This window comes from Saccopteryx bilineata, chromosome 7, assembly GCF_036850765.1.
Source record: "Saccopteryx bilineata isolate mSacBil1 chromosome 7, mSacBil1_pri_phased_curated, whole genome shotgun sequence".
NCBI lineage: Eukaryota > Metazoa > Chordata > Mammalia > Chiroptera > Emballonuridae > Saccopteryx > Saccopteryx bilineata.
Genome location: NC_089496.1, coordinates 102357741 through 102385718, shown reverse-complemented (window position 1 = coordinate 102385718; position 27978 = coordinate 102357741). Strand labels below are relative to the sequence as shown.

General features: G+C 44.3%; 1 protein-coding gene across 2 annotated transcripts; it reads right to left on the bottom strand.

Annotated features, from left to right (window-relative positions):
- Positions 1-561: 561 nt before the first annotated feature.
- Positions 562-26441, bottom strand: PNLIPRP3 (pancreatic lipase related protein 3). 2 transcript variants are annotated; one of them, XM_066239092.1, is made up of 12 exons: positions 26254-26441; positions 24150-24304; positions 18949-19068; positions 18245-18376; positions 16565-16673; positions 13583-13702; positions 13377-13499; positions 10257-10375; positions 7701-7833; positions 4480-4591; positions 2034-2201; positions 562-1362 (listed from the first exon to the last, which is right to left on the bottom strand). In XM_066239092.1, exons 1-12 carry the CDS (start codon positions 26300-26302, stop codon positions 1299-1301), a joined length of 1404 nt encoding a protein of 467 aa, XP_066095189.1. In that variant the 5' UTR covers positions 26303-26441; the 3' UTR covers positions 562-1298. The 2 variants fall into 2 exon arrangements, with proteins under 2 accessions (XP_066095189.1, XP_066095190.1); XM_066239093.1 differs by lacking the exons at positions 18949-19068; positions 24150-24304; positions 26254-26441 and adding an exon at positions 18821-18924.
- Positions 26442-27978: the final 1537 nt, after the last annotated feature.

Below are 27978 nucleotides of genomic sequence, written 5' to 3'. Positions count from 1 at the left end.
AAGCCAACTCCCTGACCAGCTTCCTATATAATGCAGGGGCTGCAACACAGTAGGACCCACCCCTGCCACTGGAGGTGCTCATGGCCACCCTGCTCCTGGGTTGGACTAGACCTGCCATCGATAGGCCCATTAGGGAAGGACATTCAGCCAGGTCACACCAAATATGTCCCACCTCCTTCCCTCCTTCCACCAATCAATCCTCTATCTTCTACTTGCACAGCGGTAAACAGTCACCCACTTTGGCCTCTACCTTCTGCCATTACTCAAGTTTCTGTCCACCCACGGGTCTCTTCTGAAGGTTCCGCTGGCAGCCAGGCACCAAGGAGACTCAGGAAACCTACTGCAGAGTATTTGTCACTATTTATTTCCAGCAATGTTTACGGCCCAGTGCTGTGAGCAAACACTGAGCCCAGTGTCAGAAAGCAGAGTAATGAAAACATTCATCTTCCATTCTCACTGGAGAAGGACAAACCGAATTAAAGAAATTGAAGCAAAATAAAAGGAAAAACACAATTGACACATTTAAATATATCAATATTGTTATTGCAAACACAAAGGGTTAGTCAAGTGCTTTACAAATGAAATGCTGCCTTCAGGCTAAATAATTTGTACTAGGGCCTTCCAAGCCTAGGGAGGTGAATACTTCTCTTGTATCAGGAGCGTTCTTGAAGAAGGGGCAGTAGATTCAGAGCCCATTGCTAAGTGATGCACACAATGTACAGAAGTCCCAAAATCTCTCTCTAAAATCTCACACAGATCGTGAAGACCAAGGAAAACCCTGGAAATTCTAATGGACTCCCATCAGTTTTCATTGTTGCTAGATAGACATATCAACCCACAGGGTTATAATCTATATACCATGAACGATAGCCATAATATGTCTCAGAGAGGATTAACAACATAATAAATATTCTGTAAATCATTTTAGAACAATGATTATTCTACCAGGAAATACTCAACACATATGTCACTCAACCCGAGCCTTCCTGGTGCCCAGGGAGGTGACCACACCACCCTGTCGTGTCACCTCCTCTCAGTCAGGGAAATCCCGGCACAGCTGTTTTGTCATGGATCTCCAGATTCCTACCGGTCACAGCTCCACACTCTGTCCTAGGAGTCAGTCTGTTTCTAAGGCACATATACAAGTTTATCAATGAGAAAAACAGCCTATACAGAAAAACAACAACAACTGTGCTTTTCTAGCTCATTTACAAAGGCCGTGTTTAGTCCGATTACCAATCACAAGGAGATATTCTTCACATTCCCATTAAATAAGTCCACTAAGGCTGTATGTGGGTTTAGCATGGTGTCAGGATCTGGGCGATATTAGGTCCCTTCATGTCCTGGCTACAGAAGGTAGATCTGAAAAATTTAAAGGGGGAAAAAAGGATGTTAATATAATTCAAGGGGGGGGGGAGACATTTTTAGACCATTTAATAAATGAGTAATTATTATTTTGTAAACACTTTTACAAATACGGTATTGGTTTCTTAAATCATGTTTCGTTTTTTCATTGCAAAACTTCAAGATGTACAAATTTTTGTACTAGTTGCAAATTTTAAATTCTACATGGGTTTTAATTTTTTTTTTTTTTTTTTTTTTGCATTTTTTCTGAAGCTGGAAACAGGGAGAGACAGTCAGACAGACTCCCGCATGCGCCCGACCGGGATCCACCCGGCACGCCCTCCATGGGGCGAGGCTCTGCCCACCAGGGGGCGATGCTCTGCCCATCCTGGGCGTCGCCATGTTGCGACCAGAGCCACTCTAGCGCCTGAGGCAGAGGCCACAGAGCCATCCCCAGCGCCCGGGCCATCTTTGCTCCAATGGAGCCTTGGCTGCGGGAGGGGAAGAGAGAGACAGAGAGGAAGGCGTGGCGGAGGGGTGGAGAAGCAAATGGGCGCTTCTCCTGTGTGCCCTGGCCGGGAATCGAACCGGGTCCTCCGCACGCCAGGCCGACGTCTACATGGGTTTTAAATATCATTTACAAAAATGTAAACTATGTTTGAAAATGCAAAGGGAAAGGTCATACTTACTCATATTCGTATTTTCCAGAACTGTCTACCACCATTTCTGCTCCCAGCTTATTCTGAGAACATCCAAACGAATGTGCCTTCCAAATAAATTCAATACTTGTAATGTTGCCAACATTCACTTCTGCATCAACTAATTTTGTATAAGTCATGCCTGGCTTAAGTGTTCCACTGTAAACAGAAAAACAAAACTCAGAATCTTGCACTGGGCATTCACCATGCTGAAGGGAGAGTCATCTGCGTGTGTGGTATGGGAGAGAAAGTCGCATTTGCTGCGGCATCTGCTTGTAGGATATTTATTCTCTCTGTTCCTATTGGTCAGCGTTCTCAGAATAGCATGGTTCTGAAGCTTGAGAGAAGGGTGAGGTAAATGGGCAGCTTCACTCGTTGATTTTGGGGGAATGCCTAGAGAGGCATCATCTTGATGAGTTCTCCCTAATGACTGATCGGGTCTTGGCTGTCATATCGGAAACCAGATTTTATTGGCACCAGGAAATGATGATTCTGTCAATTGTGGATTAATTCAGCCCAAACTGATTTATAAACTAGAAGACTGTTGATCAGTTCACAATGGGGAAATGCCTCCTTTTATTAACCAGAATATTCTCCTATTCTTTCCCTGTATCTTTTTTTGTCTTGATAAAAAGAACTGGGTAATCACAGCTGTTTTGGTGGGACTGGCACAAGAGTGGAGTGGAGAGGATTATCTGATGCATACAGCACGTTTTATCCAAGCCAACGTTAGCGATTCCCTTACTCCTGCTATTTCCCTATTTCTTTGTTAAGTTATTGTCTGTTTCCTCTAACTGGGGATGAGCGCCATGCAAGTAGGACCTGTGTCTCTATCCCTGGCAATTAGAATGATTTCTGGCACATGGTAGGCATTTAAATGTTTATTGAATGAATGAACAATGTTGCTATTCCAAGAGCCTGTTTTATTGCATTAGATGTAGAACTAACTGATTTAATTACCAGAAGGCAACTTCCCTTCCAAGTTCCTATGGGTAACGTCCCTGTTGCTCCCCGAGCTGCCTTCCCTAGGCACACACAGGGCAGCCCTTCCTGACATCGCCACTGGAAGCTCAAATAATTAAAATGTAACCTACGGTGAAGCCAGACTTGAAACTTGACTGCAGATGAGGCATAGGCCAGCATACTAATTCACTGAGATGACTTCATTTGAAGATGAGACATCTAGTGTGAACCAGCGATGCTGAATAATTCTTAAAGCAGGACGGGGCAACTGCCTCACAACAGGACAGACAGCTTCTTTACACATTAGAAGTACAGAAATGTCAAAGCATGCTCACAGACCCTGAGAGGGGCAGGAACTGCATGTTCATGCCCGTCTGCCCCAGGCCTGGTGCCTTTGGGCAGCCTCGGGTGCTGTGTGGTGAGCCTCGGAGTCACAGGCACACGGGCTCCCAGAGACATGAAGAATGGGAAGGAATGAGACGCTGAGACAGTGAAGGGTATTGGAACAAAGGAACAGCACGGGTGAAGACGGGGACGGGAGGAAAGGGTGGGATCTATGCAGAGCTGGGAGGTGCAGTCAGGGAATCCTGGATGAGCTGAAGAAGAAGTCAGCCACACCGTGGAGACCTGGCTAGATGGGTGGAGCCTGTGCACTAACACAGACTCTCCCTGGCTGGACCCGCAGTTACAGGTAGCTGTGCCAAGGCAAGTCAACGTGGACGAACTGTGCCACAGTGATGAACCCAATGTCTCCTTCAAGTGACAAAATAACCACAAAATCTCTGCTTTTCATGCCTCTCTGCCCAATAGTTGAACACGATGAACATCAAAGAGGCAACACATTGCATCCATTCATCAGTCTGCGAAAGGGTCTGGGCTACTGAACAGATTCTACATGATTACAGAATAAAACAATGAGCGTGAAATATGTGACACTCAAGTCCTGGTCAAAGAACAGATTAAGGAAAACTTGAGATAAAGGGCATCTGTACTTTAGCCCCAGATACACAGTGAATGTCTCCCCTGAATTATTTGTACCTTTGACTGTTCCAGCACATGTCACATATCTCTGGGTGCCACCGAGGCAGCTAACGAGAGATCTGGCAATTGATACACATGTTTTATTTGATAAGTCATTTGAAACTGACACAAATAAAAATATGGGCCAACTTTTATGCTATTAAAAGGACTGGCTAACATGAGAACTATGTATCTCCCATCAACTTTTCCCCAGCTGCTTTCTTATCTAGAGCTATACTTTTATGTAACGATTTCCTGTTTGTAGCTTGAGCTGTGGAGACAATATTTGTTATGATCTCTATTTGCTAGCTGGGAAACACGAAGTAAAAAGGCAGGTCAAGTATAACAGGACGGCCTGTGGCATTATATAGATGAAGACCCGCTGGGATTGCTCACTGAGCCAGTCCCCCCGGGCGCCCGCTCCCAGACCGCCCCGCGCCATGTCCTCACCTACCTGGCCACCCGGAACTCCTCTGTCTTCCCAGTCGTCCCACCGACACGGACGAATATGCTCCCTTGCGTGACGTTGTTTCCATGGAGTTTGACAGATAATTTGTGCCTCCAACCTTTAAAGAGAGGAGAGAGAGAGGGAGAGTGAAGGGTTAAAACTATGTGACAGGCCCTGGCCGGTTGGCTCAGTGGTAGAGCATCAGCCTGGCGTGCAGAAGTCCCGGGTTCGATTCCCGGCCAGGGCACACAGGAGAAGCGCCCATCTGCTTCTCCACCCCTCCCCCTCTCCTTCCTCTCTGTCTCTCTCTTCCCCTCCCGCAGCCGAGGCTCCATTGGAGCAAGGATGGCCCGGGTGCTGGGGATGGCTCCTTGGCCTCTGCCCCAGGTGCTAGAGTGGCTCTGGCCGCTGCAGAGCGACGCCCCAGAGGGGCAGAGCATTGCCCCCTGGTGGGCAGAGCGTCGCCCCTGGTGGGTGTGCCGGGTGGATCCCGGTGGGGCGCATGCGGGAGTCTGTCTGACTGTCTCTCCCCGTTTCCAGCTTCAGAAAAAAAAAACAAAAACAAACAAACAAACAAAAAAACAAAAAAAACTATGTGACAAGTGTGACAACCTGGGCATTTTCATGTAAATGCCCCTTGGTAACTTTCAGGGTTAAAGTGGAACCAGGATGCTCATGTTCTTAGTGTGAGTGCATTTGGTGAAAAACTACATCGAAAAATACAGATAAATGTTCACATTTCAACTTTCCACAAGTAAACAGTTTGATGATATTTTAGAAAGAAAATTCTCCAATTTCCTGGGCCTTCTTAGGACTTTTTATACTGCTCACAAAAATGAGGGGATATTTCAAAATGAATGTGAAGCTATAAAATATCCCCTCTTTTGTGACCACTGTAGAACAGGAGTTGCATGGTTGCTGCCCAGCTCCCTTGTATCTGGGGCGCGTGTGACTTCCCGTAGCCTGGTTTGCTGCATGCCCTAGTTTGCCAAGTAATCCAGGAAAAAATCTAGAAAACCCATTGGGCAAGAAGGTCTGCGTTGTTATGATTCCTTTAGGGGGTGAAGTGACTTGTGGCTTCCTCTCTTGCAGGGCTCTGTGCCCGGAATGCCCCCTTGGTACAGGTCTGGGGCAGTGCACTCCTGCCAACAGGACAAACCGCTGCTGGAAGGTCAAATGTCACTTTAAAAAACATAAAGCCAAACAGATTTCTCATTCTGAATTCTGTAATTGCTGCATGCTTAGTAACACAATGAACAAATGCAATTCTTCATAAACGTTGTCTGAAAAGCATCTGGGAGGGGGGAACATCCCACTAGAGAAAATTTTCAATTCATGAGTTGATCGCTGCCAAAGAGTTCCCTTTCCCTCCTCAGCCCACCCCATGGGGATAAGGCCCCCGCTGTCACTTCTCCAGTGACACCGCTGTCCCCCAAGCTCACCAGCGATGAAATGCTGCTGCATCGCACAAGCCCTGGTGGGCCCCTCTCTCCTTTGACCTTTCGGTGTATTTGGTGCAGGGCACGCAGCCTCCCTCCCTGAGGGTCTTTCTTTCCTTGGCTCCTTGGACGCCTGCCCCACACTGACTCTCCTGTCTTCCGTCTCTGCCCATTCCTCAGCCTCTTCTACAGGGACCTCTTTCTCTGCTCTTTCTCCTCAATTTGAGACACTTCCCCTGGGTGATCACAGCATCTCCTTCCACCGCTCTGATTGCCGCCTGAACGCAGGTCACTCTCAATCTCCATCCGTAGACCACAGCCTTCCCCAGGGACAGAGACCCGCAGCTCTAACTGTCCAGTGGGCAAGTCCCAAAGGCACGTGGGACCTGACTGTCAGAACCTGGGCCCGTCAGGTTACTCCAAACCAGCCTCTTTTCTTCCATTACCAAGTTCTGAAAACAGCACGTCACCCGCACAGCCAGAGCCGGGTGGCTTCCACATTCCCTGCACCCCTCAAAGCCACTCGCCAGGTTTCTGGTTGTCCCCACCTCCTAACGGCCTCTGCAGTCTCTCCACCTTTCCGTCTGGATTGTGGCAACGACTGTTCTTTTCCTTTTTTCCTCCCAGCTTTGTTGAGATAAAATTTACACGTGCCCTGGCCAGTTGGCTCAGCGGTAGAGTGTCAGCCTGGCGTGCGGGGGACCTGGGTTCAATTCCCGGCCAGGGCACATAGGAGAAGCGCCCATTTGCTTCTCCACCTCCCCCCCTTCCTCTCTGTCTCTCTCTTCCCCTCCCGCAGCCAAGGCTCCATTGGAGCAAAGATGGCCCGGGCGCTGGGGATGGCTCCTTGGCCTCTGCCCCAGGTGCTAGAGTGGCTCTGGTCATGGCAGAGCGACGCCCCGAAGGGGCAGAGCATCGCTCCCTGGTGGGCAGAGCATAGCCCCTGGTAGGCGTGCCGGGTGGATCCCAGTGGGGCGCATGCGGGAGTCTGTCTGACTGTCTCTCCCCGTTTCCAGCTTCAGAAAAATACCAAAAAAAAAAAAAAAAATTACACGTAACATTGTGGTATTTCTAAGCATAAACGTGATGGTTTGATACACTACAGAGTGTGAAATGATTACCTCACTAAAGTGGGTTAACACATCCATCACCTCACATCGCGGCGAGACAACACTGTCCTAACATGTCACTCTACCTCTGCTCTGTCCCCCTCCCAACCCATGCAGCAACCAACTAGAGTGTTTTTTCTAAAAAAGACAATCTGATAATCCTAATACCTTTCTGTGGCTTTCCATGAGCCCAAAGACAAGGCCCAACTCCCTGTGTGGTGCACAAATTCCATTATCTGACCCCTTTGTCTCTCCAGCCGCATCTCATCTCATATTACTCTCCTCCAGGTCTCTATAATCCCCCACTCTAGAGGGGGTCTTTCAGCACGGGCTCCCGCTGAGCCCCACACAGTTCCCTCTGCCAATCACATCCCCGCTTCCTCCTCCGGCTCTCCGACTCTCTGGAGACAGTTTAGAACTCCCGTTTCCTTGGAAGGTTCCCCTGACCTGGTCATGGCTGTTCCTCTTGTCTGTCTCCTAACACAAGGTTTATTAACACTGAGATTTCTTTCTTTTCTCGTGCTGCCTTCCCCATCAGCCTAAACTCACCCTATTGTCTCTCCCTGCATCCCAGAGTATGGTCCGATGCCCAATTATTGCACACACCCTGGTAAAAATGTCAAAATGTAAAAGATAAGTACCTTAAAACATTCCAATAAAACTTAGCTAGACTACTTACGGGCAAATGGGGAAAAAGCCCCGGTGTTTAAAAAATAATATGATCTATTGAGCTTCTTATTTTTGAGGTGAAATCTATCAGCAAAATGACCCATCATTGGGCAGCCTTCTTTGGGACAGTGGAAGCAATTTCCCTGGTGACAGAAAACAAGAGATAATAAGAAATGTAATTAGAATTGTTGTCCTTCAATAAACTAATGATGTGTTATTAAATAATAAGAAATCTTTGGAATTTAAATAAAGTATATGCACTTAAAAATGACTAAGTTGCCTAACAGGCTGCCTTGCCTGTTTTCAAAAACAAAACAAAGTAAGACAGAAACAGTGGAAGGAGAAAAGAAAAATAACCTTTTAGAAAAATGGGTAAACAATGTGAACAGACAATCCACGGAAGAGGAAACTCAAACAGTTGGTAACTATGTAAAAGGATACTCAATCTTACTAGTTGTCAGGGATGTGCTAATTAGAACAACATGCAATTCCATACTCAGCAGATTTGCAAAAATGAAAGCAACTGGCAAATCCAAGTACTGGTGAAGACATTGAGTGGGAGGGTTCTCATTTGCTTCTGATAAGACTATAAATTCACAGACATTGTGCACAGCAATTTGGTAATGTCTAATAAAGATGGAAATGCACATACACTCTGATGTCTCACCTCTATTGCACACCATCAAGAAACTTCCACCCAAGTACATGAGGAGACATGCAGAGGTGTTTATTGTCTAATTGCTTTTAATAACAAAAGGTGGAAACCACCAAAACACATGTTACTGGGGGAATGAATAAATGAGTAAATTGTGGCTGATTCCCACGAAATCAACATCTAGATCTGTATACATCAATGTAGATTGCAAATGTATAAAATTTAACAAACAAAGCAAATCCATAAAGATACTCAGAGTATGATGGCTATTTACTCAATATATATCTGAGTTGCTTCAAATTCTGCTCTAAAGCAAAACTGATAAGACATTAACTTTAAAAATCCTTGGGTAGCAGCATTGGTGGATTTGCTATTGTAGATTTTGAAGTTTTAGATTTATAAAGCATGGACTACATGGGCTAGGACTACAGTAAAACATCCCATGTAAAACTTCATTTTTAGTCAAGGAAAATTCTAACTAAAATAATACTGGCTGCCATTTCCTGAGTGCTTACCATGTGCCAGACCCTGTTCTGATGCTTCATGTGCATTTAACTCAGCTAATTCTCACAGAGGCCCTTGTTACTGTCATGCTTCCAGACTCCCTTCTTTACAGACATGGAAACTGAGGTGTAGAGAAGTTAAACAACTTGTCTGGTAAGTGATGAAACAAGAATACGAACCGGGCCAGCCTGATGCTAGAACCCCTCTTTATTTTATTTCTACGACTATTTGGGTAAAAGTGCATTAAAACATGTCAAGGAAAGTGACTCGATGTTCTCCAAGTCTGTGACCATAACTTGCACCCACGTGGGACAGGGGTCTAAGGTTCTCCAACCTGGCAGGTTGAACCCCATTGTCCCTGACTAGCCCATGAGCTGTGGGTCTGCTTCCACCTGTGGGACAACTGCCCGGACCCTTGAGCCGCTCAGATTAGCATCTGGGCCGTAGAAGGGCCAGGCGGAGGAAGAGGGAGTTATGGGGGAACGCCAGTGTTTGGCTGTCAAGCTTCCTGAGAATGGAAGCTGACCAGGCCACATTCAGAGTAAGGACAACTGGCTCAGGAACTGCGAAGACGGCCTGAGGACATCCACTCCCTCACCTTGCTCTGTAACAAGAGGGAGATGATTATTTCCGTCCCGGACCCTGGACTTCCTCACAAAGTGCTATTACTTACAATGAACATTAGATGAAACCCCCACGATGTTGTTCTACCCTGATCCAACAGTGGTCTGTAAACACAAGAGGGAAAATCTTTTCCACTTCCCACTACAAAATAGATTTTCTTTCTCCTTTTCACCGTGATAACCAAATGAAGAATGTGCTTGGCTCAGATCTGTCACCGTGTGCTTCAGGACTCAAGCAAAATCAGATTTAGTTTTTTGTCACATATTGATCTGTGCGGAGTTCCTGTGAGCGATCTATGCCTTGGTTCTGCTCTGTATAAATAATTAAGTTTTAATAAAATAATCTTCCTGTTCCGAGTGAACAGTAACATGTTTGGTGGTAGCTATTGATTGGTCCAGCTTTCTTGGGGGCATCTTTGAAGATGACATTGAAAATACACAGAAAAAAAGTGCGCCCGGGACTCATTCCAGTTCTACAGGAGCATCTAATTACTGCATAACAAATGGCCAAAAAAGCAACACCGGATATTATGTTCAAAAGAGCTGAAACCATCAGAACACAGTCGTCGGTTTACTGACTTCAGCCCATCAGCAACCTTGGCTGCTTGTTCTGCATCCGCACAGAAGGACTACTGTTTCCCAAAGTGGCAGATGCAGTTTTTTAACCACAGACTCAAAGCCCTAATTTTTAGTTGGTTGATCATGCTTCAAAAAAAAAAAAAAAAAAAAAACACAAAAAAACCCGACTTGTTAATTAAATCCCACTGCAAAATGCTTGACTTACCGCTTTAAAAGATTCGTAGGATCTACAAGGATAAGCAATAAATGCATCAGGATCGAGTATACTTTCCATATAGAAGCGCTGACTGCGGGCATGGTTGCAATCAAAGAAGGAAGCCACTTCTGTGAAAACAACTTCCAGTTAGCGGACAGCAACAGGCAGATCAACCGATAACGGAGAGTAGGAACCATTTCTTAGACAGAGTCACTTTAAATGAGTTTCTGGACGAGGGTCCGGACAGTTAGACCTTGTGAGTATGCTTAGATAGTGCACAACATTTATTAGTATTACATAGCATTTTCTTTGCACCAAAGAATTCTTTGTGTGAGTCTAAAGGGACATTTGAGCAGAGTAAATAAACAAATGGATATGTGGGTGACTTTGTGCTCTGACACTAATATCCTCCCAATTTCCCAGATCTCTGACATAAGCACTTAGAGCTCTGAGTATCCCTGTGCACCCAGCATTTCCTAAGGCCAATTAATTGGCCTCCCAGTTTCTGCGGGAAGGACTGAATACCACCCCCACATTCAGACACAACACAGCAGCAACGCTAACCACTGCACACCATCAGTGGAGCCTCAGGTATGGCAGGTGGGAGGGGTTAGAAAGGACGCTAGAGACAAGTCAGTTTTGTCATTTTCAGACATAACATTGTGGCCACCAACATTTAGGATTATTGCGATCGTCGATAAGAGATCTAAATACTTCGCTCATTTCAAAGTGGCCATAGCATCCTCGTCCTTTGTGCCCTCCTGTCTTACTCAGCATTTTACTGTACAGCGTGAGCCATTATCCCAGTGACCTGCACGGCTTGGCTGATCTTTCAGACACTAGATTTTGGTTTTAGCATATGTGGTAAATCATTCATCTCTCACAGTAGCCTCCAATGAATCACTTTTTTCTAGGTCTTCACCCTTTTGAATACCATGTTATCATTCCTCCCTTTAAGAGATGGAGCCTATTTTTTCCCCCTCATGGGTTACAGCTTAGTCTTGTGACTTGATCTGACCAGTAGAACGTGGAGGAACGGACACTGTGCAAGTTTTAGGACCTTGGTCTACAGAGACCTCCCGTGTCCACACCTGCTCTCTTGGAACCCAGCCTTCATGTAAAGAAATCCAGTTTAACCCGCTGGGGAGAGAGGCCCAAAGGATAACAGACCATCTGAAGACAGACGAGAACAGGCACCAAGACCCCAGACAGGGGAGGCCATCCTGGACCTTCCTACTTAGCCCAGCCAATGTAATTGTCTGAGTTACCCGGGGGGACACACTGAGAACTCGGCCTGAATCTTCAGCCTCAGAACACTGGGCATGAAACAAAAGAACTACTTTTTTTAAGTACTATAGTTTGTTATGCAATAGGTAATTGAGACAGCATGATTTCATACGTGCAATAATTGGCATCATTTTTTCTTTCTTTTTTTTTTTTTAAATGAGGCTATCTCTCACCTCAGGTCTCTTTATATACAGACTTATATTCAAAATTAATTGTGATTTACACGAAATGGTTCACTAGAATAGAGGGAACTAGGAATTTTAAAAGTAATGGTTTCTTAATAATAAATATACTGTAGTATCAAATTCCTTGAAGTCTTAAAACTCACCTAAATACTTCACTTGAGTTAATAATTCTTTACAGAGTTTCAAATGCTCTTATAATGCTATAAATGTATAACACTGATTATAGTTCTGTAAAGGAGTCTGATGACTTATATTTTACCTTTATAGGAAAGATTGTAAATCACAATATGAAAAATAAAAAACATAAGTTCTACATAGGCCTTTTATGGCTGAATGTTGCTTATCTGCACTGAATGGAGTTGGCTTTCATTCTCATTTTGAGTATCTGTAGTTTCACCCCCTTTTTAAAAACCAGTCACTGCAAACAGATACTTTTAATCCCATTTAGCATTTTAGAACAGATTTTATCATTTATCTCTAGGGAAGAAGAAATCCGAGCTCTTCTTTATGTCATGGTCTGTGTATCCTTCCTCTACATCAGCCAAATAGAAGATTAAATAATTACATCATCTAGGTATTCTGACCACATGGAATTAGGTGATGAGATATTTAGAATCATCCATGTACTTATTTTCATATCATTGTATATTATTTTATTATGTATCTTTATATATTACATATGATATGTTTCATTATTTACATAATGATGACATGTAGAGATGGGGAGGAATGGAATTTCCAAATAATAATTTGTTGGTGCCTTGTAACTAAGTGCCTTATAGATGTTATTATTATTATTATTATTATTATTGGAAACTATTAAACAAATTTAAATGCTATTTGTTTAATTTATAATTAAACTGCGAGCCAGAGTGATTCTGTTACAAAGTAAGTCAAACCACATTTCTCTTCTTCTCAAAATCCTCCCATCCCACCCATCTCACTAGACTAAAAGCTGAAGCCACAAGGCCCTGTACAATCTCCCTCTGCCCTGCTCCTTCTCTAACATCAGGCCTTATTATTCTCTTCTCTTTCACTTAACTCCAGCCACAATAGGCTCCTCACTGCCATGAACCTCCCAGGCATGCTCCTGCCTCAGGACCTTTGTACTTGCTACCCATACCCCTCAGCCTGGAATGCCTTTTCCCCAGGAAGCCACATGGCTAATTCCTTTAGGTAACCTTTTCAGTAAGGACTCCTCGACCACCCTATCAAAAATCTCATTTCCCCACCTCACCCCTACTGGCATCAACACATACTCCTATTCCACACTTTGTTTTCTTGGCACTCCTTCTATTATTGTTTTTCTAGCAAATTAGAACACCAGCTTCATCAGAAAAATATTTTTGTATTCATTCTTACACCCGCTGTTCCTAGAATAGTGCCTGGCACATAGCAAGAACTAAAAGCATATTTATGAAATGAATGAACCCCCTTGTTATATTAACTACAATGTGGTAAGCATGCTGTTAGGCACTGAGGATACAAACATAGCTAAGACATGAATGCTGACCTTGCAGAGCCCCATACCTCTGACTATATTTTGGGCTAAAATAGATTTTTATATTCTATTATATACAAAAGGATGTGGATCCTGTCCAAGGAGGGAGCTGAGTGAATGTGTAACAGCAGCCTTCAGATTTTAGAAAACGTTTACCTTCTTTGTAAGCATTGAAATTAAATTGAAACAAAGGTGTAATTAAGTCTTCACATCCTGGCATATGTTTCCCTCCATTTGGGTAAAAGTCAAGGTGTCCACATGCGTTAATGATCCCGGCACCTGAAATAGCCAAAAGCTGGATGAATGCTTCTGAAATTCTCCTCTTTGCGTCAGTGTAGCTTCCATTTGTGTTAAAAACTTACCAAACTCAAAAAGGAAGCGAACTGCATTGGTATGAATAACATCGACAAAGTTGGCGTCCGAGGGGTCCAGCCGGACTTCATGTGGAGTGTTGTGGAAATATGGCCCAGCTGGGTCCAACCCTGGGGAAAAAAACATATGAAACCGAGTCAGGTTCCATTCAAGAGTACATGGGTAGCATTGCTATTTTGGAAGGGCAGGTGGTGAAGGCAAGGTATTCTTTTCCATATGCTTTATATAGGTCACACACACCCAGGACAAATACAGATACATAAACTGAGTACATAAATGCAGGGTCTGTCCGTATTGCCACGTCAGATTCCTACACACAAGGAAGAATCTGTGCCTAGAAAATGCCCAACAGCCAACCAAGTCAGGAAGTCAGGGTGGCTTTTCTAAGCCTGTATGTGGAATGCCACCTAAACAATTGCGGTTATGGACTGAGATGATCTTAAAAGAAGTATCTGCATGCAAAAAACAAACAAACAAACAAACAAACACAGGAGCTCTTCAGAATGCAAAGCTGAATCCAGCAAGAAGCATCGTTAAAACGATAGAGGCCTAGTCCTCAGCTGAGGGTCCCTTCGTTCCACTTTGTTATAGGAGAAATAAAAAGCCCGAAGCCCAGCGAAGTGCAATGATCTGAGGTCACCGAGTGTTAGAGGCAAACGGACCGAGAGTCCAGGTGTCCCAACTCTCAGCCCATTGTCTCTTGTGCAAGTGTCTAGTAAAATAAAGGTAAGATGTCGAGGAGTCTCTAAAATGCTATGACCATTCACATAGCCATTCATTTACATACGACTCAGCAGTTATTTTTGAAGCACTCACTATGTGTCAGCAGCTAGTAGAGCTTAATCATTGGGAGCTGAGTTTATTAGTGTGTATAGATTTCTGTGTGTGTGTGTGTGTGTGTGTGTGTGTGTGTGTGTGTGTAGGCAGTAATCTCTTTTCAGATTGGAAAAGCACAACGCTCTTCACAGATTTAAAAAAGAAAGAAACCAAAACAACAACAACTTGAATCAGCTGAGTAACCCCATGCTGTAGTCATTCATAGTCATGATCACTCCCTGCCAGTTACGGATATTTACCACAGACATAGAAACTTAGGCATGGTTTCAAATCTATCATTAATTTTGTTTTAAACTAATTTTATAATAAAGTTAAAGTCTTTCTTAGGGCCTCAGTCCTTTGGTTACTGAAGGAACATGATTTTTTCACAAAGGAACCACTTAGAAGGAATATAGATTGCAACATCTAAATTATACAAACTCTTTGGACGTTCAGAGCGCGTTTAAAATTTTATTGTTTTCTATTTACTCTACAGGATAATTCACTTGGCAGAAAGAAACTGGAGTTCTAGAGTATCTGATTATTGAAATAAGAATTAAGGAAAACAACTCTTCATGAATTTACTGTGGCCCGTGGTGAATTTCTAAGACGTGCCTGGCAATGCTCGTCCCTTTCATTTATGGTTGAAATGCCCGACCAGCCGTGCAGGCTCCCTGGGGGCCCATCAGCACAAACTTCCCCTGGACTTGAAAACTTAGAGCAAAGGGTGACTTTTGCCACCCAATGACTTCAGAACGAAAGCACAATTTTATTATCCTACATGAGAATGACGGTGGTGAGCTGGGTTGGAGTTGGGACCAGAGAACTGGGAGGAGGAGGGAGCCTTTGGCCGGAGAGCCTGTTATACCAAGAGACTGCAGAGGCGAACTACTCTAAACCCAATGCGAAATTCTTACCTCTGTTTATAAAAATATAGTTTTAAGTGGAGTTTTAATTTAAAACATATGTGTGTGTATACACAATATCGCAGCTTATTGTTTTAATCAACAGAAAATGTGTACGTACTGCGTGCCAGGCTTGGGGCGGGGGCGGGTAAGGGCGGCTCTCTAAGCCGTTTATAGCCCATTGAAAATAACAGTCATATGAAAATGACCAGACCATGTGATACAATATTTGTATTTTCAAATGTAATTGAGGCATATTTCAAAGAGTGGGAGGCACAGAGAATGAACTCTGCCTGAGGAAGACACCTTTGGGTTGAACGTGAAGGACCAACAGTGGATGTTTAGGGCGAGAGAGGAGAACACGTGAAATATGAAAAAGCAAGAGGACACGTGAAATGTCCCTATAGCAGCTAAGGGGCCTTCGGCAATGGAAAGTCTCAGCAGCGGAGGGACCCAGCCCGCGTGCAGAAAGACGATGATGCTGGCAGTTCTTGTGAAGACTGCTGGGGCCCCAGTCACGGTGGCCAAAGTCCAGGCCAGAGACAGAGAGGGCCTGGGACAGGCGCCGGGGCCTGGGAGAGGCACGAACAGTCGAAGGAGAGACATGGGACTTGCTGACGGACTGTCGGTGGGGGGTGCAGAGGAGGGAGAGGCCAGCCCAGCTGGTCCACGATGGGGCGGATATTCGGATCTCCATCCATCTGACTCAACGGCTTGGAAGTCAGAGTGCAGGGAAGGGTTATGATTGGTTATCATCCTCAAAAGCCTAATTTGTAGTATATACTTTACAAATCAGTTAGACTTAACAGTATATCCAGGGGTCCTATTGAACATTTTTAGCGACGGGAATAGCATGGGCACTAGCCTTGAACAAACCGGTTCCATATTACCAGAGTATACTGAGCCCAGATGGGTCACGGACACCCTTCCAGGACCATCGGTGGGGCTCTGACTCACACTTTGTGTTAGCAGGTATGACATCTCAAAGCCTGGGACATGTCATAATTCTTTCAACCAGCCCCGCCAGGTGGCTGATCACCTGGTTTCCATTGTTTTGCCACCACAGGTGACGCTGCAGCGAGCGTCCTTGAACGTGGACCCGCCCACTCCTGCTTTGGAAGCACTTCTGAGTCTCAGTTAAGGGGAGTCACGGCTCCTCGTTATTTTATATTTGCTTCTGGTACTTAGTGTGTAAAATAAATAAATAAATAAAATAAGGCAATTCAAGGCCCAGCTCCAGGGCAGGCTTACCAGTGATCCTTCCGAGGCCTGGAGTCCTTGACCCCGCCTCCCCCGCCAGGTGAGCTCCCAAGCTGTGGCCAATCAGGTGCACTTTAGAAGGGGAGTATCCAAATTGTTTCTGAGGGGATTTTTAAAAGGATAACAACACACACATAAATATATACATATATATATTTATAAAAGAGCAGGTAGAATGGCTTAAATATGCTTGAAATAAGAAAGGAGATGGCACATTTCTCCCTCCCACATACAGGATGGGGACTGGCAGACTGACAGGCGACCCCATGTGCCCTACTCCCATCTGGCTGAGAGTGCATCAGGCAGGCCTGGGGGCGTGCCTTGTGTCAGAGCCCCTCTCCCGGTGCTAAGGGACCTCCTGGTCCTTGGGTACAGGAGAACAGCCCATGGACCATGTCTGGGGTTTCCAGGTCATCTCAACCCTGCCGGCACCACCCCAACACAGGTCAGAGGCAGCTCCTGCCCGCGCTGCTATCCACTCTCCCGCAGGTGTCTGTCCCTCTGGTTTAAGACACGTCTGGGAAATAAATGTCTGGGATGACACGGGACCTAGAGCAGCCCACAGCTCAGACCCCAAGATCAATGAAGATTACAAAAACTTATGACTGGTTTTCCTCGGAAGAGGGGATTAATCTGATTTCATTCTTTTTTATGTAGAGACCCACTCTAAGTGCCTCCCTAAGATCTACTTTTCCTGGTAGAGAGTGGAGTGGAGAGAGAAGTGTGTGGGGGGGAAGTGGGGGAGCAGAAGGAGAAGTGGGGGGCTGAGGGGGAGATGCAGGGCAGAGGTGAGTGCTGCGCTCCCTTGTTCTTCTTCGGGCTGTTTCCGCACTGTGCTCAGCGTTAAAGTCACCCTCCCTGGCCGCCCATCCAAGTTGGCTGCCGATCGTGCCCCTCTCTGTCCCTGGGGTTCCCTCACAGCGCTGCGCCTATACTCTGCCAGAGCAGACACCCTGTCTCGCTCATGCTGTGCCTTCAGTGCCCAGAATGGTGCCCACTCACAGCAAGTGCAAAGTAACGGATTTGTTGGGTAAATGAGCGAACCCTCCTCAAGGCTCTGGAAGGGTCTAAATCTTTAGATGTCACTTCCCAGCCTTTTATGGTGGGAAATTATTTTCTGTAATGGCAGAGCGTTTGAAAATTTGTAAGTGTCTCTGGCACCTCCCTTATACATAGCAAAGTCTAGTTGATTCTTTCAGACGATGTGCAGGTGAAAGAATTTGTGCCTGGACTGGCGTACAGACCTAGTTCACTGCCGTGGAACCCAACTTCTGGAAGAAAATGCACTTCACGTTCTAAACAGGTAACATTCAGGAGATGGAAATGGTTAATATAGTAATTATTTAGGATAGATTTACAATGCCATGGAAGCTAGCAGCCGTGGTCCTACAGGCAGATCAAGGCCGTGACCTTGACTTGGAGGAAGGTCGGGAGGCCTTGGGTGAGGAGCCCGTGAAGGAACACTGCCACCAAGTGGCACTTTGTATATCACAGGCACTTTCCCAAGAAGTACCTTCCCCTTCCTGACTACGGTGCACGAATCGCATGCTTGCCATTTCACCTATTCAGTACTTGTGTGAGCTAATAAAAAGAACATAAAATTGCCCCGAATTCTTAGTGGGATAATGCAACACCAATGACATATAATTTAAAAATAACAATTCTCCTTACCACGAGAACATCAATAAAATAAGCCACCTCAGCTCCGACCACGCGGAGGTTGTTCACGGCGTGGATGTACTCCTGGGACCCGTTAGCCCAGTCTAAGTTAATGCAGTTCACATCTTCCACTTTTAGCAACACCTGGTGTGGAGATTCAGTATGAGTAGTCAAGAAATAAAAATGAAGGCAAACCAAAGTATGAACTTATTTCATCCTCATTTACAGCTAAGGAAACTGAGGCACAGGTAAGGCTGATTAACTTGCCCCTGATCCCAGGGCCCATAAGTAGAAGCATGACATGAATTCAGACAGCCTGCTTCTGCCACACTGCAGGGCCGTACAAATAATTCATTGCTTGCCATGTTCGCAGTGTATTCACCTTGAGTATCGGAGAGGAAAATTAATTTCTTGAAGTGAACTTAGAAGTTTTGATCCCTTACATTAAAGAAGAAATTGATCATGCCACTCATTTTTTTGTGTGTGTGCAAGGTGAGGATTTACCAAAGAATAGTTTAAAAAATATGCTCCCATTCTAATCTATGTCATTCATAGTAGGTGGAAATAAGTGGAAAATGGAGAATTCACTTCAGGCCACAGAACATGGACAGTATGCATAACCCAGGGCAGGATATGAACACGCATCAGGACTGTGCTCAGTTCATTCATGCTGCACAGGATCTTTCCTGCTGAAGAAGGGATTGTCCCCATCATACACTGCACACGTCTCGCTGCCATTTCCCGTCTGATTTCCATCCAGGTATGGTGATATGGGTCAGCTTGTAGATTCTGAAGTGCGAGGCTTGGAGGGTTTGATAATTAACAGCACTGACCTCCTGTTTCAAGTGAACAGAGATGAAGGTGAAATAGTAATTCAAAATGATTTAATATTTAGTAGAATGACTCTAAATCAGCTCAGAAGCCTCCCACTAAATTTAATTTTTAACAACCTCCTGGAATACATTTTTTACCAAAGAAATACTTACTGATACATATTGCAAAAGAACCAAGAAATGATTCATGCATTCTGAAATGCAGTATGGCAATTTAATCATGAGGGAAGAAGATAGAATTGTTTGGTTTTAAGACAATGTTTGTGAGACAAGGTTGCGTCGTTTCAGCCAGAATTTCAGTAAGCCTTCCCTTCGGCTAGGACTTGCCTGTCAGTGTAACTCATGGGAGTTGTCTGATTCGAGTTTTAGAACATGCTACGAGGGTGGCAAAGAGATTGGTCCACCCCACTTGATGAGTGAGGAAGAAACGTTAGAATCTCACCACGTGAAAAACAGCATAGTAAAGATAATTTCATGTGGTTATATTAAATATTCCTTTTGTATTTCTTATATCTTGTTGCATTGGTTTTATGATGAAATTCTCAAAGACTTCAGAATACTATGAATTTCAGTGATTTTATTATTAAGAGGAGGTTTAAAAGGCACGAGTATAGCAATTTTATTAAGACAAAAACAAATAATCAGCAAACAACAAGTCTGACAGTAGTGAATCCTATAATTAGAAAACCACACATTTTGATACTTATGATATTTAAACAAAGAGTCTATGGCCAGCTGCCTGTCTTAGTAGTGCTGTGGCATTAATCATACAACTTGCTGGCTAACGTATCTCCTTGACTGGAAGCAAACAATTATGAGAATCAGAAGTCTGTTTACGTGGTAATTACAATAGAGCTGATACTCGTATCTATTTGTGTCAGAAATTGTTCTAAGTACTTGATAGAGTAGCTCATTCAACCTCACAACACAGTGACATAGCTACTGATTTTACAAACCAGGAAGGGCACAATGATAGGTGTCAAGTCACTTGTCCCAAAGTACTGCAGCTAATGAGTCCTGAGTACAAGTTCAAAGCCACATGGTCTGTCCCCGAAGTCATGTGCTTAGCCACTGGGCTCTCAAGTTGTCATCTGATCATAGTGTTCTCTACTGATAGGGCCCAGAGTGGATGTGGGATTTGCTGAGGCAGGTAATAAAATCAGTTGCATTCAGGCTTTGTTGAACAGAGCACTTATCTGCTAAGTAATGAAATCCAAGGGAAAAACATTAGTCCTTCTATGCATCTAAAAGACCCCAGGTGCTAATTCCAACTTCTGTTTCTACACCCAAAACAACTGTTTTTAGGGAGGAATTTAGTAGAAAAAGTTTGTTTGGTCTTCCCTCATCAAGAGAATAGTTTGAAGAAGGGGGACCCTGAGCGAGTCTCGTAGGGGCAATCGGACAAGTCTTGTGGGGTCTGAGCATCCCTCTGTTGTCCCAAGGGCCACTGAGGAATTTAATGAAGTAGATAAGGTAGAAAACACATTCTGTTCATTTTCCATTCCACCCAGCACACGCCTGGAAAACGGCACACTAGCCTAGAAAATGGGAAACGCCAAACCTCGTGGGATCAAAAGAAGGCAACTGGGATTCTGCTGCCACAAGGAGAGAAATGGAAAGGGTGTCAGAACAGAACAGGTTATCCAGAAAAGGGGCACGTTCAGGTATCGATGTTTAGTGGGGTGCTCGGGGACCTCTTCTCTTGACATGCTCATCTTTGAGGAGTCATGGAACCTAGTCGGTACGAGATTACCCCATTCTACAACTGCTCACAGGTGATCTCATTGCCAGTATGTCAAAACAGTCACCACTTAGGGATGTTCCAGCCTTGACAGTGGCTGCGGGCACAGAAACTGCCATAATTATGCACTGCGCATCACCCCTAGTGTCTGCATGAGCCACTCTAGGTTAAGGAGTCATGCATTTGTGGAGGAAGTGGGTCATTTGATTCTTGCAGAAAAGAAGCTAAAAAGATCTATGACTCTTAGAAGACCAAGTTCATTGCACCATGCTTCCCTTTGACAATTCCTTCCTCTGAGAAAAGAGTGTGTTAGACCTTTGCATAGTTCACGTCTACTTTCTCATAGACAAAGGCAGTCTGATTCCCACTGTATAGCATTTGGGTCAAGCCCGGGACAATCCTCCTATTTCTTTAGTCATTATAACACCTTGACTCATCCTATGTCCTAGATGTTGGTACAAAACACTTTAACAACAAACCCTCAGGCTCCTATCCATTGCAGAATTCAGTACAGATCTAGTTTGTCACACATGGTTCTTTCCAAATGGCAGGGAGCGGAGAAGACCTGAGGAGCGTGGTTTTTACGGTCCCTTTATTAGGAAAGTACTTGGTTTCTGATGTTCTCTTCATTATCTTTAGGGCCCAGCCTCGCCTTAAGACTGATGTTTGTCAGCTTCTGTTTTAGTGCGTGTTCTACAAGGTTCAAGTGTATGAGCATTGCACAGAATGAAGGACCAGTGCATCCTATGAAGGCTGAGGGCTACGACCAGGAGAAACAGTCAGTCGTGTATGGGCACATATTTATATATCCTGAAACTCCTAAACCGACAGAGGTGCCCCAAACATTTGTGTTCAACACAGATTCTCTTTACATTTTAAAAACCATGGTAAAAATACACATTACATAGAAGTGACCATTTCAACCACTTTTACAAGCACAATTCAGTAGCATGAAGCCAGCCTCACTGTATGCAACCATGACCAGAGGCAGATTAAGGTCCGGAGTGGAAGAAACTATTGAGCCCCTTACATTAGAAAAAAGTATCAAGTTGGGGTTTGGCAGGGCCCTTCAGAAGTCGGGGCCCAGGGCGCGTGTCTGGTGCACCCACCATTAAATCAGCCTCTGCCCATGACCACCACCCCTCCCCCGAGCCTCTTCATCATCCCAAACTGAAATTCCATGCTCATTGAACAATAACTGCCCACGACTCCCTGCCCCTCAGCCCCTGTAATTATTATTCTACTTTCTGTCTCTCTGAACTCGATCGATTATTCTAGGTACTGCATCTAACTGGGATCATACAATATTTGTCCTTTTGTGTCTGGCTTATTTGATTTAGCAAAATGTTTGCAAGTTTCATCCATGTTGTAGCGTCTCTCAGAATTTCCTTTCTTCTTAAAACTGAGTAATATTTAAAAATTAAACTTTGGAGCCTGACCTGTGGTGGCGCAGTGGATAAAGCGTCGACCTGGAAATGCAGAGGTTGCCGGTTCAAAACCCTGGGCTTGCCCGGTCAAGGCACATATGGGAGTTGATGCTTCCAGCTCCTCCCCCCCCTTCTCTCTCTCTGTCTCTCCTCTCTCTCTCTCTGTCTCTCCCTCTCCTCTCTAAAATGAATAAATAAATAAAAAATTAAAAAACAAAACAACAACTTAAAAAAAAAAACTTTGGAAACACTTTGTAAGTTTCTCTATACTCACAATAAGGACTTTTCTCCTTTGTTCTAGATAGAGTTGTCACCCTTTAGAGAAGACAGCATACTTCATTAAAGAGCAGTGTGTATGCAGGCACCTGTGTGCCTGGTATGTAGACAGCTACAAAGCAGATTATGTTTATGTGATGTGAGGTCATAGCAGAATAGCTGTCTTGGCCGGTGAGGCCGACCCTCTGTGTGATGGGTCTGATGGAAAGCCAGCCTCAAGGTTATAGACACGTAAGGACTGAAATTGATACCACGAGGGATGCTCCTTCCTCCTTCTCCGACCCCCTTTCCCGTCTGCTCCCTAAATACAGAAGTCTCACTGGGTCAAGTCTCATGCTTTTGTCTCTGCCCCTGGAATTGCATGCTTTCTTTGGGCTTCAACTTTCACCTCTGGGTGAAAGACTTTTGAATCCCTTCCTCTGGCCCTGGACTGCCCCTTACGCTGTAGGACTACAACCGCCAAAGCCTTCCCAAATCTCACCGGGCCAAAACTTAACTCATTCTCTTTCACTCTAAATGGTTATGACAATCACTTCTAACCCCTCACGTGTGAAAGCCCAGGACCATTTATGATGTTTATCATGTTGATTGTCTATTATCATATTCACACTCTGGTTCAGGCTAGTTCCCCCTGTCCGATCCAACAGCAGGGTAGCATTCTATTCAGTGCACTCTGATAGGACTTTCTGTGACCGTGGAAATACATGTGGACTGTCCAGTATGGTCACCACTAGCCGTGTGTGGTTAGTAAAGACCTACAATGTGGTTGGCATAGCTGATGACCTGAATTTTGATTTAATTGTAATAATCGCAGGTAGCTAGTGGCTACTGTGCTGGACAGCACGGCGCTAAGTGGTCCGGTGTCACCTCCAGGCTTCCCGAGTGCCAGGCGAGAAGGTGCACTTCAGCCAGAGTACACGGCCTAAAACCTCTCTGAAAACTCACCGGGGGGCCTCATGGCTCCGAGGTGAAATCCCAACTCTACAGGAAGTAGTTATGCGATTTGCTTCTAATCAAGTTGTCTAACTAACTCTACATTTGAAGACTTCCTTTCTGTCCCCAGTCTAACCCTTGTCCATGTCACTTCTTTTGACATTTCCCTGTCTGCCTCTCCTTGTAAAAACCCTGCTTGTTCTCAGGGCACACCTCAAATGTGTGTCCTCCTCAAAGCCTTTCCTGGTTACCACCCCGCCCCTGGGGGAGGGGGTGAGCCCTTCCTCACCGCATTCCCACAGCTTAGGTCACAGATCATAATTTGTGTTGCAATAAGGGTATTTATTTATAAACCTCGTTTCCCCTAATATAATATACTTCAGACACTGTCTTTCTTATTCAATTTAATACATAAGAGATACTGTGGCTTGACTATAGTCTTACGTGTGGAAGCCTCATAATTAACATATTAACTGGACAAAATACATTTACCTCATGTGAAACACCATCTGCAGAGCAATTTATATATTTAAATACTAGGACAAATAATAGGAGGAAAAAAATCTGGCTCACGATCATAAACTGAAATACTTGCCTTGAAACCAATAGTTTCTGGCAGAAGAGGTTACCACATTGATGTCTTCTCTGCCTCTTGCTACAGTTTCTAATTTAGAATGGTCTGTTGTGAAGGCAGCAAGTTAGCTTACCTGATGGGCTTTGGGGTTGTGTCTAGTGTAGAGCAGGAAGCGAGTGTTTATCTCCTCTGGGGACCAGGGTAATCCGGCTAGCTGCCTTGACCAAGTCCCGGTCCATGGGAAGCCATCTCTAAAGCACCCCACCCTTTCATAGCAAATTTCTTTTCCTGAAAACAAACAAACAAACAAACAAACAAACAAAAAACCCAAACAGAAACCAGGAGTAAACAGGAAGAGACACTGCTCTCCTGCCGCTGGGAGAAGTAGCATCCCCCTGGGGTCCTTACTGACAGTGTCTCTCGGGGCATGGCTGAAATGACTGCTGTGTCCCAGTGTGGGCAGAGTAGGGGCCGGCCTGAAGCTGAGGGGCCGGCCTGAAGCTGAGGGACAACAAACAGCCCCATAACCAGCCAGTCCTGCTGTCCACCTCGTCTCACCTCCTCCTCCCATACAATCAATAACACTCTTCAGCGCATTTATTGGCTTCCGCTGTAAACTTACATCGTAGTCTATTTCGTGATCCTTGCTTCATATCCCTTCTAACCTGAGTCCCTACCCCTGCAACCTGAACTTGGAAGGGCGGCGCGGCTGCCCCTCCCCCTAGTCCTCCCTTCCGCCTTCCCAGGTGTGCCAGCGGCAGTGCCGCCCTCACACCGTCAGCAGTGATAACATTCAGCAAGTTCTATAATCACAATGAACTCTTCCGTGTGTTGTCTGTAGGCTGACTCCAAAAAAAAAAAAAAAAAAAAAAATCAATAAACAGAATTTATATGATTATGACTAGACAGTTTTCCTTCCACAGCCAGCCAGCATACTATAATTACGCTTCCTTCTCCACACCTTCCTTCAAAGAGTACTAAACGAATTCTCTTTTCTTGTATGACAGCTGCTCAAGATCGGTGTCATTGCGGTTTGCTCCACATTTGAATCGGGCTTTCTTGTGCCATTTTTGTTTTCCTGGTTTCTCTAGTTGCCTCTGTTTTTTCCCGTTGGAAGTGTAAACGTGCCTTCTTCTATTAATATATATCCTTAGTGGGACTCCTGATCACTGTATCTCCTGCCCACAAGCCATCCTGTTTCTCCCCTCGAAGTACACATGTATTCAGCTCTAATTTGGAGCAATGATTTCACGTTTGGACTTTGCCTTTCTGATACAGCCTTCTGTGTTTGCTAGCATGCTCAGCTGTCCTTATTTTTTGCATTCCATGGCTTTACCCCCAAGTTCTCAACTCCACTACCCAGGCTATGGAAGACAGCATGGATTTTAAAATGAAGCCAGGTGTAAATGTTGCATGTTTTCTATGTTTGCAACTTACCAGGGTTATTGGTCACCATGCCTGTTTTTCTCCATAAGGAGATACCGTAAAGAGGGCATAAAGTTAGAAGAAACTAGATGTGATGGAATAGACTGATAAACATCATAAGCACTAAAGCCACTTAGGAAAAAAAATAACATATTTGCTATAATTAACAAGTTGAAATTGGACCAACAACTTCAATGGCCAATCAACAAAGGATAAATACAATATTGGACTAGAATGGTAGAAACAGATAAAACCAATAACTACGACATAGTAAATGCATAAGCAAGTCCACAGTATAAAGGGCACGGTTGATGAGTACTGAGTTAATGTATAAGAAATGTCCACAGACCAATATTCTGTCTCAAAATCATGACACAATGGACAAAATCAATGTGGATGTTCCGATCAGCATTAACCACTTCATTCATTCATTCAAACATTTATTGAGCATCTTCTGTGAGTCCAGTACTGAAACTGGAAACATGTATTTTCTCGTTTACTGTTACATAGCCATCTTTGAAAAAATTGAGACATCAATGGATAAGTTACTTCACTAAGGCCATAAGGCTAGTAAATGTCAGATCTGGAAGCCAAATATAAGACTATCTGCAACTTTTATATTATTGGAAAATGATGCTTTACAACTGCTCTTCAGATCAAGTCAGTATTACAGGATTGATGCATTGCCCTTAGATAATTTTATGACAAATAAATCAAGATATAAACAGAAACCATATTTCAAAGTCCATGTCAATTACATTTTGGATGTGAAATATACCCATTATTTTAAAGGAATTTATTATGAGTCTTACCTGTTGATATGCCAAAGAATAAGAGTGTAGCAATCCAAATCCCAAACATCTAAGTTGATTTCTTTTTAAATCACATAAAATCTTCTTGAAGATTTTTTACTTGCACAGTCACCTCACTATAAAATATTCAGCAGTTTTCTTCAGAATGACACCACTCACTATTTAAGTTCTAGATGTAGAAGAGCAGAGCTAACCGCACCGATGCTCAACCAAGTGAATGTGCCAGAGCCAGACACCTAGCTTCCCATTAAGAGAGCTAATTAGTGGGTGTGTCTTGCATTGTGTGACTGGTAATGAAAACTTCGGAGGTTTCCGTTTCCTCATTAGTAGTATCTCAGTTAAGCGCAGACCAAGTCACTCTCCAAAGTTAATTTTAAGGCTTTGGGATTGTTGGGCGGATAAAATGTATTATGCTCACTTTGTTAAAGATAACACGAGGAGGCCATCGCCCAGGTGATATTAATGTGTGTTGGGGTGGGCTAAAGGCAGGCAGAATCCTTGTAGCCTGGGGCTTGGTTTTGGGATTAAGCCTTTCCTACCCTTTTTGATGTGGGGTGGTACAATCCAATCATGCCTCGGAGAAGTGACTTTGTATTGGAGACTTCATTATTTTGTATATTGGATTAGAGGTTGTGAAGCTACAATATAAAATGGGGGCGGAACGAGAGTTGGCGCTCTTGGTTCCTGAGATTATCATTAGAAGAGAGAGCAGAGGAGAATAGAGAAAAAGCCACGTGGAAGAGGCCAGGAGAAGCAGCCAAGATGGCAGAGTGCTGAGTGAGATGCCAGTTTGTGTAGAGTTTGTATCTGGGATAAGGAAGGAGATGGGGGACAGAGGTGAGTAAGTCTGGTAAGCTAGAAACCTTTGATTCTAGGAAACTCGGATAAGTCAGTAGCTTTGTGAGCACTGAACGTGAGTGGGTTTTGGAGCCCAGTGTGTGTTTTTACTTGCCTGCCGGGTGCAAGCTAGAATTAAAGACTATGGCCCATCAGTTTTTGGCTCCGCTGTTTCTTTACCGACTGTCCGAATCCAATGCGAACCTGCATGGGCCAGGCTGCTGTGATAGTGGCCCTGGCCGTGGCTTCTGGCTTTACAGGGATGCTAGATAACAAACATTTTAAAGGTAAAACTTTTTCAGCCTGACCATGTGGTAGCACAGTGGATAGACAATCGGACTGGATGCAGAAGACCCAGGTTCAAGACCCCGAGGTTGCCGGCTTGAGCACAGGCTCATCTGGTTTGAGCAAAGCTCGCCAGCTTGGACCCAAGGTCGCTGGCTTGAGCACGGGGTCACTCGCTCTGCTGTAGCCCCTGGTCAAGGTACTTTTGAGAAAGCAATCAATGAATAACTAAGGAGATGCAACAAAGAATTGATACTTCTCACCTCTCCCTTTCTGCCTATCTGTCCCTATCTGTCCCTCTCTCTGTCACAAAAAAGATAATAAACAAATAAATGGTATTTTAAATTTATTTAAAAATAAATAAATCCTGGGTTGAAAAATAAAAGGTACTTTTTCAACCCAGAATTACACACACTGAGCATTTTCCTCCCTAACTCATTTCAGAGTGCAAGCAGCCACTTAATACAAAGAGATCCTGCTAAACGATGTTGTGAGTTAAATGATGAACATGGCTAATCTGCCTGTCTTACCGGTGTGGTAATACAACATAGAAGTTGCTGTCCCCTACTTTACAGCCTGACCACCTGGGTTCTAATTCTGCTT